Source organism: Chiloscyllium punctatum, chromosome 32 (assembly GCF_047496795.1).
Source record: "Chiloscyllium punctatum isolate Juve2018m chromosome 32, sChiPun1.3, whole genome shotgun sequence".
Taxonomy (NCBI): domain Eukaryota; kingdom Metazoa; phylum Chordata; class Chondrichthyes; order Orectolobiformes; family Hemiscylliidae; genus Chiloscyllium; species Chiloscyllium punctatum.
The window spans coordinates 67919141-67933529 of record NC_092770.1 but is presented as its reverse complement, the minus strand read 5'-3'; the positions used below and the strand labels follow the sequence as shown (position 1 = coordinate 67933529).

At 56.2% G+C, this 14389-nt stretch overlaps 1 protein-coding gene across 2 annotated transcripts in view; it reads left to right on the top strand.

Moving 5' to 3' along the window:
• Positions 1 to 14389, top strand: part of LOC140458248 (A disintegrin and metalloproteinase with thrombospondin motifs 20) — a 378126-nt gene that overhangs the window by 348118 nt on the left and 15619 nt on the right. For both annotated transcript variants that reach the window (XM_072552607.1, XM_072552608.1), the window contains 2 exons: positions 562 to 656; positions 2040 to 2173. In XM_072552607.1, coding sequence (XP_072408708.1) covers positions 562 to 656; positions 2040 to 2173 — 229 coding nt within the window. The remainder of the gene's footprint in view (positions 1 to 561; positions 657 to 2039; positions 2174 to 14389) is intronic.

The following is a 14389-nucleotide window of genomic DNA, read 5'->3' as shown; positions in this document are numbered from 1 at the left end:
ATCCACCACTCTCTGGTTGAAAAATTTCTCCTCAACTCTGTTCTAAATGGCCTACCCCTGATTTTTTAACTGTGTCCTCTGGTTCTGGACTCACCCATCAGCAGAAACATGCTTCCTGCCTCCAGAGTGTCCAATCCTTTAATAATCTTATACGTCTCAATCAGATCCCCTCTCATTCTTCTAGACTCAAGTGTATACAAGCCCAGTTGCTCCAATCTTTCAACATATGATAGTCCCACCATTCTGGAAATTGACCTCGTGAACCTACACTGCACCCCCTCAATAGCCAGAATGTCTTTCCTCAAATCTGGAGATCAAAACTGCACATAATACTCCAGGTGCGGTCTCACCAGGGCCCTGTACAGCTGCAGAAGGACCTCTTTGCTTCTATGCTCAATGCCTCTTGTTGCCATTAGCTTTCTCCACTGCCTGCTGTACCTGCATGCTTGCTTTCATTGACTGATGTACAAGAACACCTAGAACTCATTGTACTTCCCCTTTTCCTAACTTGACTCCATTTAGATAGTGTGACATCATTATATTGATCCATTTGGTTTGCAGATATATTGTGCAGGAATGCATTCCGATTATCCCAGGGAATATATCACTTTATTGAGTGGAGAGGCCGACAACTACTCTGAGGTCTATGGCTACAGGTAAGTAACGGGCTGACAGAATAGTAAATACCTCCCTTACTAGAATCGCAACACTTAGAACGTTTCGGACAGTCTTTATTAATAATGAATCCCCCTTTCACATATTTAGGATGTGCTCAAATACTTAATTGCTTTTTGAAATGTAGTCCTTCTTTCATGGATAAATGTAACTGTTTTCACACAGCAAAAGCTGCAAATGAAATAAATAACTGATTGTGATCAGTATGGGGTTGAGGCATATATATTGGACTGAGCACCAGTTGGTTTGGTTTTCAAATGGTGAGAGGATCTGATCCAAAAAATGGCCTCCATTTAACAGTTGAAAGACATGCATTCTGATCGAGCAGCTGTTCATTAGGGTGTCATCTTCTACAGATCCAAGAGAAGGGATTTGAACCAACAACTTGCCAACCTCACAATTGCAGGGTTCAAAGATCGCCTGTATTTTGCGTGATAAGTCTCTTTTATTCATTTACACTGGATGGTTATCACTTAGTGTATTCTGAAAGGAGCATTTATCTTTTCTTAATTCATAGCAAAGTCAGGCAAATTTCTCACAGCGTGAAGCTTCACTGACAGAATGATTACCAGTTCACTGTGTCTTCCGATTCTTCACCTTGCACCGGGGGTAGGTAGGAAACAGTAGCCAACACATACACAATTCCCCATGATGGGCACCTACTATGCAAGGACTCCAATACACAATTGGCCCACTAATGACAAGATGCAACCTACAGGGTCTGGTTGGGATGGTCGGTGTGGACTTGATGGGCGAAATGGCCTGCTCACGCACTGCAGGGATTCTATGATTCTATGATCCACTCTGCCTTCAGATGGGATGGATTAATTTAACGCTCCGTCACTCAGCAGAATCCAGTATTTGGAATGTGGTTTGCGATTCAACCTAAAACTTCTGCAATTTAGAGAAGACAATAGTTGCTTATAAGGTTGAAAGCACTGCGTTGTAACACTTTTTACAACATCTCATTGCAATAGGAAAGCAGCTCTTGGCCCAAAACCTCAATATGATCAGCAAATGTTTCCAAACCCTAGCAGGTAAATGGGGATGTCCATGCACTCATTTTCTTGTATTGTTACAAGCTTTAATGTGACCTCAGCCATTGTTCACATCATTCAGAAGGGGAGCATCACCTCACTTGGAGGAGAGTGGACAAAACACCTTTAGCATACAGAGCAGCATTGATTAAAAAAAATTGGGTAAGTGTTGAATACAGGTCCTCTCAGAATAGGATGGGGGGAGGGTAATGCAAATTTGGTTGAAGATAGGAAAATCATTAATGACTCGCACAATAGATATTGTTCAGAATATTGCTATGAAAAGAATGGTACTAGGGCTTTCTGACAGTATCATATTTTATTCAGGCTGCACAATCCTTATGAATGCCCTTATAATGGAAACAGAAGGAAAGACTGCTCTTGTAAAAACGACTACCTGGCAGCTGGGTACACTGTGTTTCACAGGATCCGCTTTGATATTAGCACAATGCAGATTATAAGTAAGTACTTTCCTCATTTTGCTCGGCTGGAAAATATTTTCCATTGTAGAAAATCAGGGAAAGCAAAGAACAGGCGATGACAAATCATAGAACTAATATCGCGATGGAATTCATCCTAGGTCTTTATTATGTAGTATTATGTGAACTGTAATCATAGTTTGAATAAATAATAGATTTTTGCTATTTTACATAATTGGGTTGAATCCATAACAACAAATTATTTGATTTTTGATGATGAAAATGATGATACATAATTTGAGGATAACAGCTGACCTTGAGTGGAAAGCAGAAGTTTATAGCATCATTCACACCTGTAGGATATCCCAAAGAAATGCTTTCAGAGGGTGTTGTCAGTCTTATAAAGCAGGAAAATGCAGCAGTCATTTTGAGGACAGCAAGGTCCCCCAGACAATCACAAAGGTAAATGACCAGTTACTGTATTCGTGATTTTCAGAATATTAGTTTACTTCATCATTATCCAAAGTCAAGGCCCTCCCGAAGACCGATATTTGATAAGATCTCTCATCAATTCCCTTTATCTTGCTCACTGCTCATAATTTTCAACCAGATCTTACCTTCTTTAGCTGAGGTTGAACTTTTAACGTTTCCTTATGGCGTAAAACACATCCATGGGGAGAAGAGGAAATATTTGTACAACTTTTAATCGCCATCTGACGGAATGTCACGATTCTGAATTTAACGTCAGGAACCTAATTTTCAGCTGAAATAAGCCTGCATCAGTGCCAAAAACGTGGGCAATTTCTACCTCTGTTTTGTTGGAGCAAGAGCACACTGCCCTCCCACTGCAACCCACTGAGCTCACGGAGTACAGGTATTGTTGGTGATCTGATCTTATTCACAGCAATCCATTTAGGCATTGCTGTACCGCAGTATTAGTCTGCCTACTCTAATAGTGCAGCAGCCCCTGCTACAATATGTTCCTCATTTGTGACACTAGTTTTGCAAAAAAGGTAATGACTTCAGGCTGGCCCTGTACTTCAATTGGTGAGATATTCAAAGAGTCGAACCATGCTCTCCGTCCCTATCACAATCATTAGTTCCATTACTTAGAATAGAACACAATATCCTTTACTGTCACGTGTACTGAAGTACTGGAGAACAGTAAAACGTTTACAGTATCCCCCCCCCCCCCCCACAAATATGGCACTATCTTTCATACAGAATAGAGAAATGAAAGGAAAAATGTTGCATTACTCAGTTGTTCACAATATAAGATAGAAAAATGACAGTAAAATTAAAAAGATAAGTCTTTCTGTAGTGGGGCCTACCCATGGGCCCTGCCTGGTCTCACAATCCACTGACCGCCTGCAACAATACCCAGTCCAACAATGGCCCACAATGCTCGAGCCACTCCGGACCACTGTCCATCCCCACTTTGCTCAGGCCAATCCGGCCCACTGTCCATCCCCACTCTGCTCAGGCCACTCCGGCCCACTGTCCATCCCCACTTTGCTCAGGCCACTCCAGTCCACTGACCATCCTCGCTCTACTCAGGCCCCTTCGACCCACTGACCATCCAAGCTCCGCTCAGGCCCCCAGCCCACTGACTGTCCTCGCTCTGTTCAGGCCCCTGGTCCACTGACCATCCCTGCTCTGCTCATGCCACTCCGGCCCACTGACCATCCTCGATGTGCTCAGTCCACTCCGGCCCACTGACCATCCTCGATGTGCTCAGGCCACTCCGGCCCACTGACCATCCTCGCTGTGCTCAGGCCACTCCGGCCCACTGACCATCCTCGCTGTGCTCAGGCCACTCCCGCCCACTGACCAACCCCGCTCTGCTCAGGCCACTCCCGCCCACTGACCAACCCCGCTCTGCTCAGGCCACTCCGGCCCACTGACCATCCTCGCTCTGCTCAGGCCACTCCAGCCCACTGACCATCCTTGCTGTGCTCAGGCCACTCCCGCCCACTGACCAACCCCGCTCTGCTCAGGCCACTCCGGCCCACTGACCATCCTTGCTCCGCTCAGGCCACTCCGGCCCACTGTCCATCCCTGCTTTGCTCAGGCCACTCTAGTCCACTGACCATCCCTGCTCTGCTCAAGCCACTCCGGCCCACTGACCATCCTCGCTCTGCTCAGGCCACTCTGACCTACTGACCATCCCTGCTCCGCTCAGACCTATCCGGCCCACTGACCATCCTCGATGTGCTCAGTCCACTCCGGCCCACTGACCATCCTCGCTCTGCTCAGGCCACTCTGACCCACTGATCGTCCCCGCTCTGCTCAGGCCACTCTGGCCCACTGACCATCCCCGCTCTGCTCAGACCCCCGGCCCACTGCCCATCCCCGCTCTGCTCAGGCCACTCTGGCCCACTGACCATCCCCGCTCTGCTTAGGCCCCTGGCCCACTGACCATCCCCGCTCTGCTCAGTCCACTCCAGCTCACTGACCATCCTCGCTCTGCTCAGGCCACTCCGGCCCACTGACCATCCCTGCTCTGCTCATGCCACTGGCCCACTGACCATCCCCACTCTGCTCAGGCCACTCCGGCTCACTGACCATCCCTGCTCCGCTCAGGCCACTCTGGCCCACTGACCATCCCCGCTCCGCTCCGGCCACTCCGGCCCCCTGACCATCCCCGCTCCGCTCAGGCCACTCCGGCCCACTGACCATCCCCACTCTGCTCAGGCCACTCCAGCTCACTGACCGTCCCTGCTCTGCTTAGGCCACTTTGGCCCACTGTCCATCCCCGCTCTGCTCAGGCCACTCTAGTCCACTGACCATCCCCGCTCTGCTCAGGCCACTCCGGCCCACTGACCATCCTCGATGTGCTCAGTCCACTCTGGCCCACTGACCATCCTCGCTCTGCTCAGGCCACTCCGACCCACTGACCATCCCTGCTCCGCTCAGACCTATCCGGCCCACTGACCATCCTCGCTCTGCTCAGGCCACTCTGACCCACTGACCATCCCCGCTCAGCTCAGGTCACTCTGGCAACTGACCATCCTTGCTCCGCTCAGGCCACTTCGGCCCACTGTCCATCCCCACTCTGCTCAGGCCCCCGGCCCACTGACCATCCCCGATCTGATTAAGCCACTCCAACCCACTGACCATCCCTGCTCCACTCAGGCCACTCCGGCCCACTGACCATCCCCGCTCCGCTCAGGCCACTCCGGTCACTGACCATCCCTGCTCTGCTCAGGCCACTCTGGCCCACTGACCATCCTTGCTGTGCTCAGGCCACTCCCGCCCACTGTCCATCCCCGCTCTGCTCAGGCCACTCCGGCCCACTGTCCATCCCCGCTTTGCTCAGGCCACTCTAGCCCACTGACCATCCCCGCTGTGCTCAGGTCACTCTGGCAACTGACAATCCTCGCTCTGCTCAGACCACTCCGGCCCACTGACCATCCCAGCTCTGCTGAGGCCACTACAGCCCACTGACCATCCCCGCTCTGCTGAGGCCACTACAGCCCACTGACCATCCCAGCTCTGCTGAGGAGACTACAGCCCACTGTCCATCCCCGCTCTGCTCAGGCCACTCCGGCCCACTGACCATCCCTGCTCTGCACATGCCACTCCGGCCCACTGACCATCCCTGCTCTGCTCAGGCCACTCCGGCCCACTGTCCATCCCGGCGCTGCTCAGGCCACTCTGGCCCACTGTCCATCCCGGCTCTGCTCAGGCCACTCTGACCTACTGACCATCCCTGCTCTGCTCAGGCCACTCTGGCCCATTGTCCATCCCGGCTCTGCTCAGGCCACTCTGACCTACTGACCATCCCTGCTCTGCTCAGGCCACTCTGGCCCACTGTCCATCCCTGCTCTGCTCAGGCCAGTCCGCCCCACTGTCCATCCCAGCTCCACTCAGGCCACTCTGACCTACTGACCATCCCTGCTCTGCTCAGGCCACTCCGGTCCACTGTCCATCCCAGCTCCACTCAGGCCACTCTGACCTACTGGCCATCACTGCTCTGCTCAGGCCACTCCAGCCCACTGTCCATCCTGGCTCTGCTCAGGCCACTCTGACCCACTGACCACATCCCGCATTGCTCAGGCCACTCCAGCCCACTGACCATCCTTGCTCTGCTCAGGCCACTCTGTCCCACTGACCATCCCTGCTCCGCTCAGGCCACTCCGGCCCACTGACCATCGCCGCTCTGCTCAGGCCCACGGCCCACTGACCATCCCCGCTCTGCTCAGGCCCCCGGCCCACTGACCATCCCCGCTTTGCTCAGGCCACTCCGGCCCACTGACCATCCCCGCTCTGCTCAGGCCACTCTGGCCCACTGACCATCCGCGCTCTGCTTAGGCCGCCAGCCCACTGACCATCCCCGCGTTGCTCAGGCCACTCGGGCCCACTGACCATCCCTGCTCTGCTCAGGCCACTCCAGCCCACTGACCATCCCTGCTACGCTCTGGCCACTTTGGCCCACTGACCATCCCCGCTCTGCTCAGGCCTACGGCCCACTGACCATCCATGCTCTGCTCAGGCCCCCGGCCCACTGACCATCCTTGCTCAGCTCAGGCCACTCCGGCCCACTGTCCATCCCAGCTCTGCTCAGGCCACTCTAGTCCACTGACCATCCCTGCTCTGCTCAGGCTCCTGGCCCACTGACCATCCCCGCTCTGCTCTGGTCACTCCAGCCCACTGACCTTCCCTGCTCCGGTCAGGCCACTCTGACCTACTGACCATCCCCGCTCTGCTCAGCCCAATCTGGCCCACTGACCATCTCCGCTCTGCTCAGGCCACTCCAGCCCACTGACCATCCTCGCTCAGCTCAGGCCCCCGGCCCACTGACCATCCCCGCTCTGCTCAGGACACTACAGCCCACTGTCCATCCCCGCTCTGCTCAGGCCCCTGGCCCACTGACCATCCCCAATCTGCTAAGGCCACTCCAGCCCACTGATCATCCTCGCTCTGCTCAGGCCACTCCAGCCCACTGACCATCCCCGCTCTGCTTAGGCCTCCGGCCCACTGACCATCCCTGCCCCGCTCTGGCCACTCCTGCCCACTGTCCATCCCCCCTCTGCTCAGGCCACTAAGGCCCACTGACCAACCCCGCTCCGCTCAGGCCACTCCATCCCACTGACTATCCCCGCTCTGCTCAGGCCACTCTGGCCCACTGACCATCCCCGCTCTGCTTAGGCCGCCAGCCCACTGACCATCCCCGCTTTGATCAGGCCACTCCGGCCCACTGACCATCCCCGCTCCGCAGTGGCCACTCCGGCCCACTGACCATCCCCGCTTTGCTCAGGCCACTCCGGCCCACTGACCATCCCTGCTCTGTTTAGGCCACTCCGGTCCACTGACCATCCCTGCTCTGCACTGGCCACGCCGGCCTACTGACCATCCCTGCTCCACTCAGGCCACTCCGGCCCACTGACCATCCCCAATCTGCTCAGGCCACTCCGGCCCACTGACCATGCTTGATCCGCTCAGGCCACTCCGGCCCACTGACCATCCCTGCTCTGCTTAGGCCACTTTGGCCCACTGTCCATCCCCACTCTGCTCAGGCCACTCCGGCCCACTGACCATCCCTGCTCCGCTCAGGCCTATCCGGCTCACTGACCATCCTCGCTCTGCTCAGGCCACTCTGACCCACTGACCATCCCCGCTCCGCTCAGGCCACTCCGGCCCACTGACCGTCCCTGCTCTGCTTAGGCCACTTCGCCCCACTGACCATCCCCGCTCCGCTCAGGCCACTCCGCCCCACTGACCATCCCTGCTGCGCTCAGGCCACTCCGGCCCACTGACCATCCTTGCTCCGCTCAGGCCACTCCGGCCCACTGACCGTCCCTGCTCTGCTTAGGCCACTTTGGCCCACTGTCCATCCCCACTCTGCTCAGGCCACTCTAGTCCACTGACCATCCCTGCTCTGCACTGGCCACTCCGGCCCACTGACCATCCCTGCTCCACTCAGTCCACTCCGGCCCACTGACCATCCTTGCTCCGCTCAGGCCACTCCGGCCCACTGACCATCCTCGATGTGCTCAGTCCACTCCGGCCCACTGACAATCCTCGCTCTGCTCAGTCCACTCCGGCCCACTGACAATCCTCGCTCTGCTCAGACCACTCCGGCCCACTGATCATCCATGGTCTGCTCAGGCCACTCTAGTCCACTGACCATCCCTGCTCTGCTCAGGCTCCTGGCCCACTGACCATCCCCGCTCTGCTCTGGTCACTCCAGCCCACTGACCTTCCCTGCTCCGGTCAGGCCACTCTGACCTACTGACCATCCCCGCTCTGCTCAGCCCAATCTGGCCCACTGACCAGCCCCGTTCAGCTCAGGCCACTCCAGCCCACTGACCATCCCCGCTGTGCTTAGGCCACTCTGACCCACTGACCATCCCCACTCTGCTCACGCAACTCAGGCCCACTGACCATCCTTGCTCTGCTCAGGCCACTCTGGCCCACTGACCATCCCCGCTCTTAGGCTCCTGGCCCACTGACCATCCCCGCTCTGCTCTGGTCACTCCAGCCCGCTGACCATCCCTGCTCCAGTCAGGCCACTCTGATCTACTGACCATCCCCGCACTGCTCTGGTCACTCCAGCCGACTGTCCATCCCCACTCTGCTCAGGCCACTCCGGCAACTGACCATCCTTGCTTCGCTTAGGTCACTCTGGTCCACTGACCATTCCCACTCTGCTCAGGCCAACCCGGCCCACTGACCAGCCCTGTTCTGCTCAGGCCACTCCAGCCTACTGACCATCCCCACTCTGCTCAGGCCACTCCAGCCCACTGACCAACCCCGCTCTGCTCAGGCCACTCTGGCCCACTGACCATCCTAGCACCGCTCAGGCCACTCCGGCCCACTGTCCATCCCTGCTTTGCTCAGGCCACTCCGGCAACTGACCATCCCTGCTTTGCTCAGGCCACTCCAGCCCACTGTCCATCCCTGCTCTGCTCAGGCCACTACAGCCCACTGTCCATCCCCGCTCTGCTCAGGCCACTACAGCCCACTGTCCATCCCCGGTCTGCTCAGGCCACTCCGGCCCACTGTCCATCCCGGCTCTGCTCAGGCCACTCTGGCCCACTGACCATCCCCGCTCTGCTCAGGCCACTCCGGCTCACTGTCCATCCCGGCTCTGCTCAGGCCACTCCGGCACACTGTCCATCCCCGCTCTGCTCAGGCCAATCCGGCCCACTGACCATCCCTGCTCTGCTCAGGCCACTCTGGCCCACTGTCCATCCCAGCTCTACTCAGGCCACTCTGACCCACTGACCATCCCTGCTCCGCTCAGTCCACTCCGGCCCACTGACCATACCCGCTCTGCTCAGGCCACTACAGCCCACTGACCATCCCTCTCTGCTCAGGCCACTCTGGCCCACTGACCATCCCCGCTCCGCTCAGGCCGCTCCAGCCCACTGACCATCCGCGCTCTGCTCAGACCCCTGGCCCACTGTCCATCCCCGCTCTGCTCAGGCCACTCCGTCCGACTGACCATTCTCACTCTGCTCAGACCCCTGGCCCACTGTCCATCCCTGCTCTGCTCAGGCCACTCCGGCCCACTGACCATCCCTGCTCTGCTTAGGCCACTCCAGCCCACTGACCATCCCTGCTCCGCTCACACCACTCCGGCCCACTGACCATCCCCGCTTTGCTCAGGCCACTCCGGCCCACTGACCATCACTGCTCTGCTTAGGCCACTCCAGCCCACTGACCATCCCTGCTCCGCTCAGGCCACTCCGGCCCGCTGACCATCCCCGCTTTGCTCAGGCCACTCCAGCCCACTGACCATCCATGCTCTGCTCAGGCCCCCGGCCCACTGACCATCCTTGCTCAGCTCAGGCCACTCCGGCCCACTGACCATCCCCGCTCTGCTTAGGACCCCGGCCCATTGACCATCCCCAATCTGCTCAGGCCACTCCGGTCCACTGACCATCCCTGCTACGCTCTGGCCACTTTGGCCCACTGACCATCCCCGCTCTGCTCAGGCCCACGGCCCACTGACCATCCATGCTCTGCTCAGGCCCCTGGCCCACTGACCATCCTTGCTCAGCTCAGGCCACTCCGGCCCACTGACCATCACCGCTCTGCTTAGTATCCCGGCCCATTGACCATCCTGGCTCTGCTCAGGCCACTCCGGCCCACTGTCCATCCCTGCTCCGCTCAGGCCACTCTGGCCCACTGACCACATCCCCGCATTGCTCAGGCCACTCTAGCCCACTGGCCATCCTTGCTCTGCTCAGGCCACTCAGTCCCACTGACCATCCCTCTGGTCTGTTCAGGCCACTCCGGCCCACTGACCATCCCTGCTCTGCTTAGGCCCTCGGCCCACTGTCCATCCCCGCTTTGCTCAGGCCCTCGGCCCACTGTCCATCCCCACTCTGCTCAGGCCACTCTGGCCCACTGTCCATCCCTGCTCCGCTCAGGCCACTCTGGCCCACTGACCATCACCGCTCCGCTTAGGCGCCTGAACCACTGACCATCCCCTGCTCTGCTCAGGCCACTCCAGCCCAATGACCATCCCTGCTCTGCTCAGGCCACTCTGGCTCACTGACCATCCCCGCTCCGCTCAGGCCACTCCAGCCCACTGACCATCCCTGCTCCGCTCAGGCCACTCCAGCCCACTGACCATCCCTGCTCTGCTCAGGCCACTCCAGCCCACTGACCATCCCCGCTCTGCTTAGGCCCCCGGCCAACTGTCCATCCCCACTCTGCTCAGGCCACTCTGGCCCACTGACCATCCCCGATCTGCTTAGGCCCTCGGCCCACTGTCCATCCCCGCTTTGCTCAGGCCACTCCGGCCCACTGACCATCCCCGCCCTGCAGTGGCCACTCCAGCCCACTGTCCATCCCTGCTCAGCTCAGGCCACTCCAGCCCACTGACCATCCCTGCTCAGCTCAGGCCACTCCAGCCCACTGTCCATCCCCGCTTTGCTCAGGCCACTCCAGCCCACTGACCATCCCTGCTCTGCTTAGGCCACTCCAGCCCATTGACCATCCCTGCTCTGCACTTGCCACTCCGGCCTACTGACCATCCCTGCTCCACTCAGGCCACTCCGGCCTACTGACCATCCCCGCTCTGCTCAGGCCACTCCGGTCCACTGACCATCCCTGCTACGCTCTGGCCACTTTGGCCCACTGACCATCCCCGCTCTGCTCAGGCCACTCCGGTCCACTGTCCATCCCTGCTACGCTCTGGCCACTTTGGCCCACTGACCATCCCCGCTCTGCTCAGGCCCCCGGCCCACTGACCATCCCCACTCTGCTTAGGACCCCGGCCCATTGACCATCCTTGCTCTGCTCAAGCCACTCCGGCCCACTGACCATCGCAGCTACTCTCAGGCCACTCTGGCCCACTGTCCATCCCTGCTCTGCTCAGGCCACTCTGGCCCACTGACCTTCCCCACTCTGCTCAGGCCACTCTGACCCACTGTCCATTCCCGCTCTGCTCAGGCCAATCTGGCCCACTGACCATCCCCGTTCTGCTTAGGCCCGCGGCCCGTTGACCAACCCTGCTTTGCTCATGCCACTCCAGCCCACTGACCATCCCTGCTCTGCTCAGGCCAATCCAGCCCACTGTCCATCCCTGCTCTGCTCAGACCACTCCGGCCCACTGTCCATCCGCACTCTGCTCAGGCCAATCCGACCCACTGTCCATCCCCACTCTGCTCAGCCCAATCCGGCCCACTGTCCATCCCCGCTCTGCTCAGGCCACTCCAGCCCACTGACCATCCCTGCTCTGCTCAGGCCAATCCGACCCACTGTCCATCCCTGCTCTGCTCAGGCCACTCCGGCCCACTGTCCATCCCCGCTCTGCTCAGGCCACTCTGGCCCACTGTCCATCCCTGCTCTGCTCAGGCCAATCCGGCCCACTGTCCATCCCCGCTCTGCTCAGGCCACTCCAGCCCACTGACCATCCCTGCTCTGCTCAGGCCAATCCGGCCCACTGTCCATCCCTGCTCTGCTCAGGCCACTCCAGCCCACTGACCATCCCTGCTCTGCTCAGGCCACTCCGGCCCACTGTCCATCCCTGCTCTGCTCAGGCCAATCCGGCCCACTGTCCATCCCTGCTCTGCTCAGGCCACTCCAGCCCACTGACCATCCCTGCTCTGCCCAGGCCACTCCGGCCCACTGTCCATCCCCGCTCTGCTCAGGCCACTCTGGCCCACTGTCCATCCCTGCTCTGCTCAGGCCAATCCGGCCCACTGTCCATCCCCGCTCTGCTCAGGCCACTCCAGCCCACTGTCCATCCCCGCTCTGCTCAGGCCACTCCAGCCCACTGACCATCCCTGCTCTGCTCAGGCCAATCCGACCCACTGTCCATCCCCGCTCTGCTCTGGATCCACTGACCGTCCCTGCTCCACTCAATGCCTTAGATGGAAACAAGCTATTTTGAAATAAATGATGATGGAGGCTGAAAGTTTTAATCTTTCCTTCTTCAATTTAGCTGTACATGGGGGAAAAAAAATGAACAGTTGTTCTATAATTTTGGATGATACTGAAGGACATTGGTTAGACTACTTTTGGAAAACTGCATTTCAATTCTGCTTTCCATGCTAGAGGAAAGATGTTGTGAAACATGAAAAGGTTCAGAAAAGATTTACAAGGATGTTGCCAGTGTTAGAGAGTTTGAGCAATAGGGAGAGGCTGAATATGATGGGGCTGTTTTCCCCAGAGGTTTGGAGGCTGAGGGGTGACCTTATAGAGGTTTATAAAATCATGAGGGGCGTGGATAAGGTGTAAATCCAAGGTCTTTTTCCCAAGCTAGGGGAGTCCTAAACTAGAGGGCTTAGGTTTAAGGTGAGGGGGGAAAGATTTAAAAGAGACCAGAAGGGCAACTTTTACACACAGAGGGTGGTGTGTGTATGGAGTGATCTGCCAGTGGAAGTGGTGGAGGCTGGTACAATTACAGCATTTAAAAGGCATCTGGGTGGGTATATGAATAGGAAGGGTTTAGAGGGATATGGGCCAAGTGCTGGCAAATGAGACTAGATTAGTTTAGGATATCTGGTTGGCATGGACGAGTTGGACCGAAGGGTCTGTTTCCGTGCTGTGACTAAGTCCCTTCTTTTGTTTTTTTTTAGTGAACGGTCATTTATTGTTTAATATTATTAACAAAAGAAAGTAGTGTTTGCGAAGACTTTATGCATGCCGAGTGTAACAATGTGAAATACAGGTACGCAATCATTGATCTGAAACCCTCGGGGCCAGCTGGTTTTCAGAATTTGGAATTTTTCAGATTTCAGATTAAGTGACAGTTTAACGATGAAATAAAAACTCTTACTGAACAGCAGAACCACCTGGTGAGAACCGTGAGCCCTGAGTCAGAATTGCTGCCTGCCAGTGCTGGGCCGCACCCCTATGTCACATCTGAGTGATGTGGGTCGAGTGGGCGTGGAGTTGGGTAAACTGTTTGCACGCCAACCAACCTTGTTATGGAGAAACAAACAATTTGGAGTTCAGAGCGTTTTGGATTTTGGATAAAGGATTGGTGTGCCTGTACTTCAGAAATAATGGTCCAAGCAAATCCACCAAACCTTGGAAGGGGATATAGGGAAGGAGTTGAAAGTATTGAAGGAGATTAGCCAAAAGGCTGGAGAAATGAAAAGTTGATACTGAGAGGTAGCACAGGTGCAATGGACAAATGACGTGCTCTTTCAAATGACGTGACAGTGTGCATTTTGTTTTACAATTACATTTTGGAAGGGCAGAAGTGCTGAGTGAGAAAAGAAGGGTACCAATCAGGGGGTCTTGTGGTTTAGTGATAACACCTTTACCTCTGAGCCAGAAGCTCTGTTCTCCAGTCCCACCCTAGGACTTGACCGTGGAAGATGAGGTCTTAACTCGACCAAATAGGTTGGTTGTCAGCGTGTAAATCTTTCCAGTAATTCTAATAACAAGCAAAGTGTTCCTGGTCAGCTGTACTGCAATACCTTGCCAGTATAACCATGAAACAATCTAATGGAAGTCCACATCCACATTTTTATCATGAAGAGACCCTGTCCATCATGGCACAGATGGCAGAAGTAGGTGGATTTGGGAAATCCCATTCAAACATGGCAGCTACCGTTTCCACAAAGCGTGGGAGTGGATTCAGGCTGGCCTTTGTGCACATGCATTTTACAAAAGTAGTTGGTCATTTAAATCCTTATTTACCTCCTCTGATGTGGCAGTTTTGCATCCCTATACATGGCCTTCAATGTGTGTATGTTAAATCTGCTGAGAGAAGGTCCAAGTTCTGTGCATGCTTTGGGGAGCCAGGATTCCCACTTATAGAGGTAAGCTGTGTCTCTGGTTATGGTG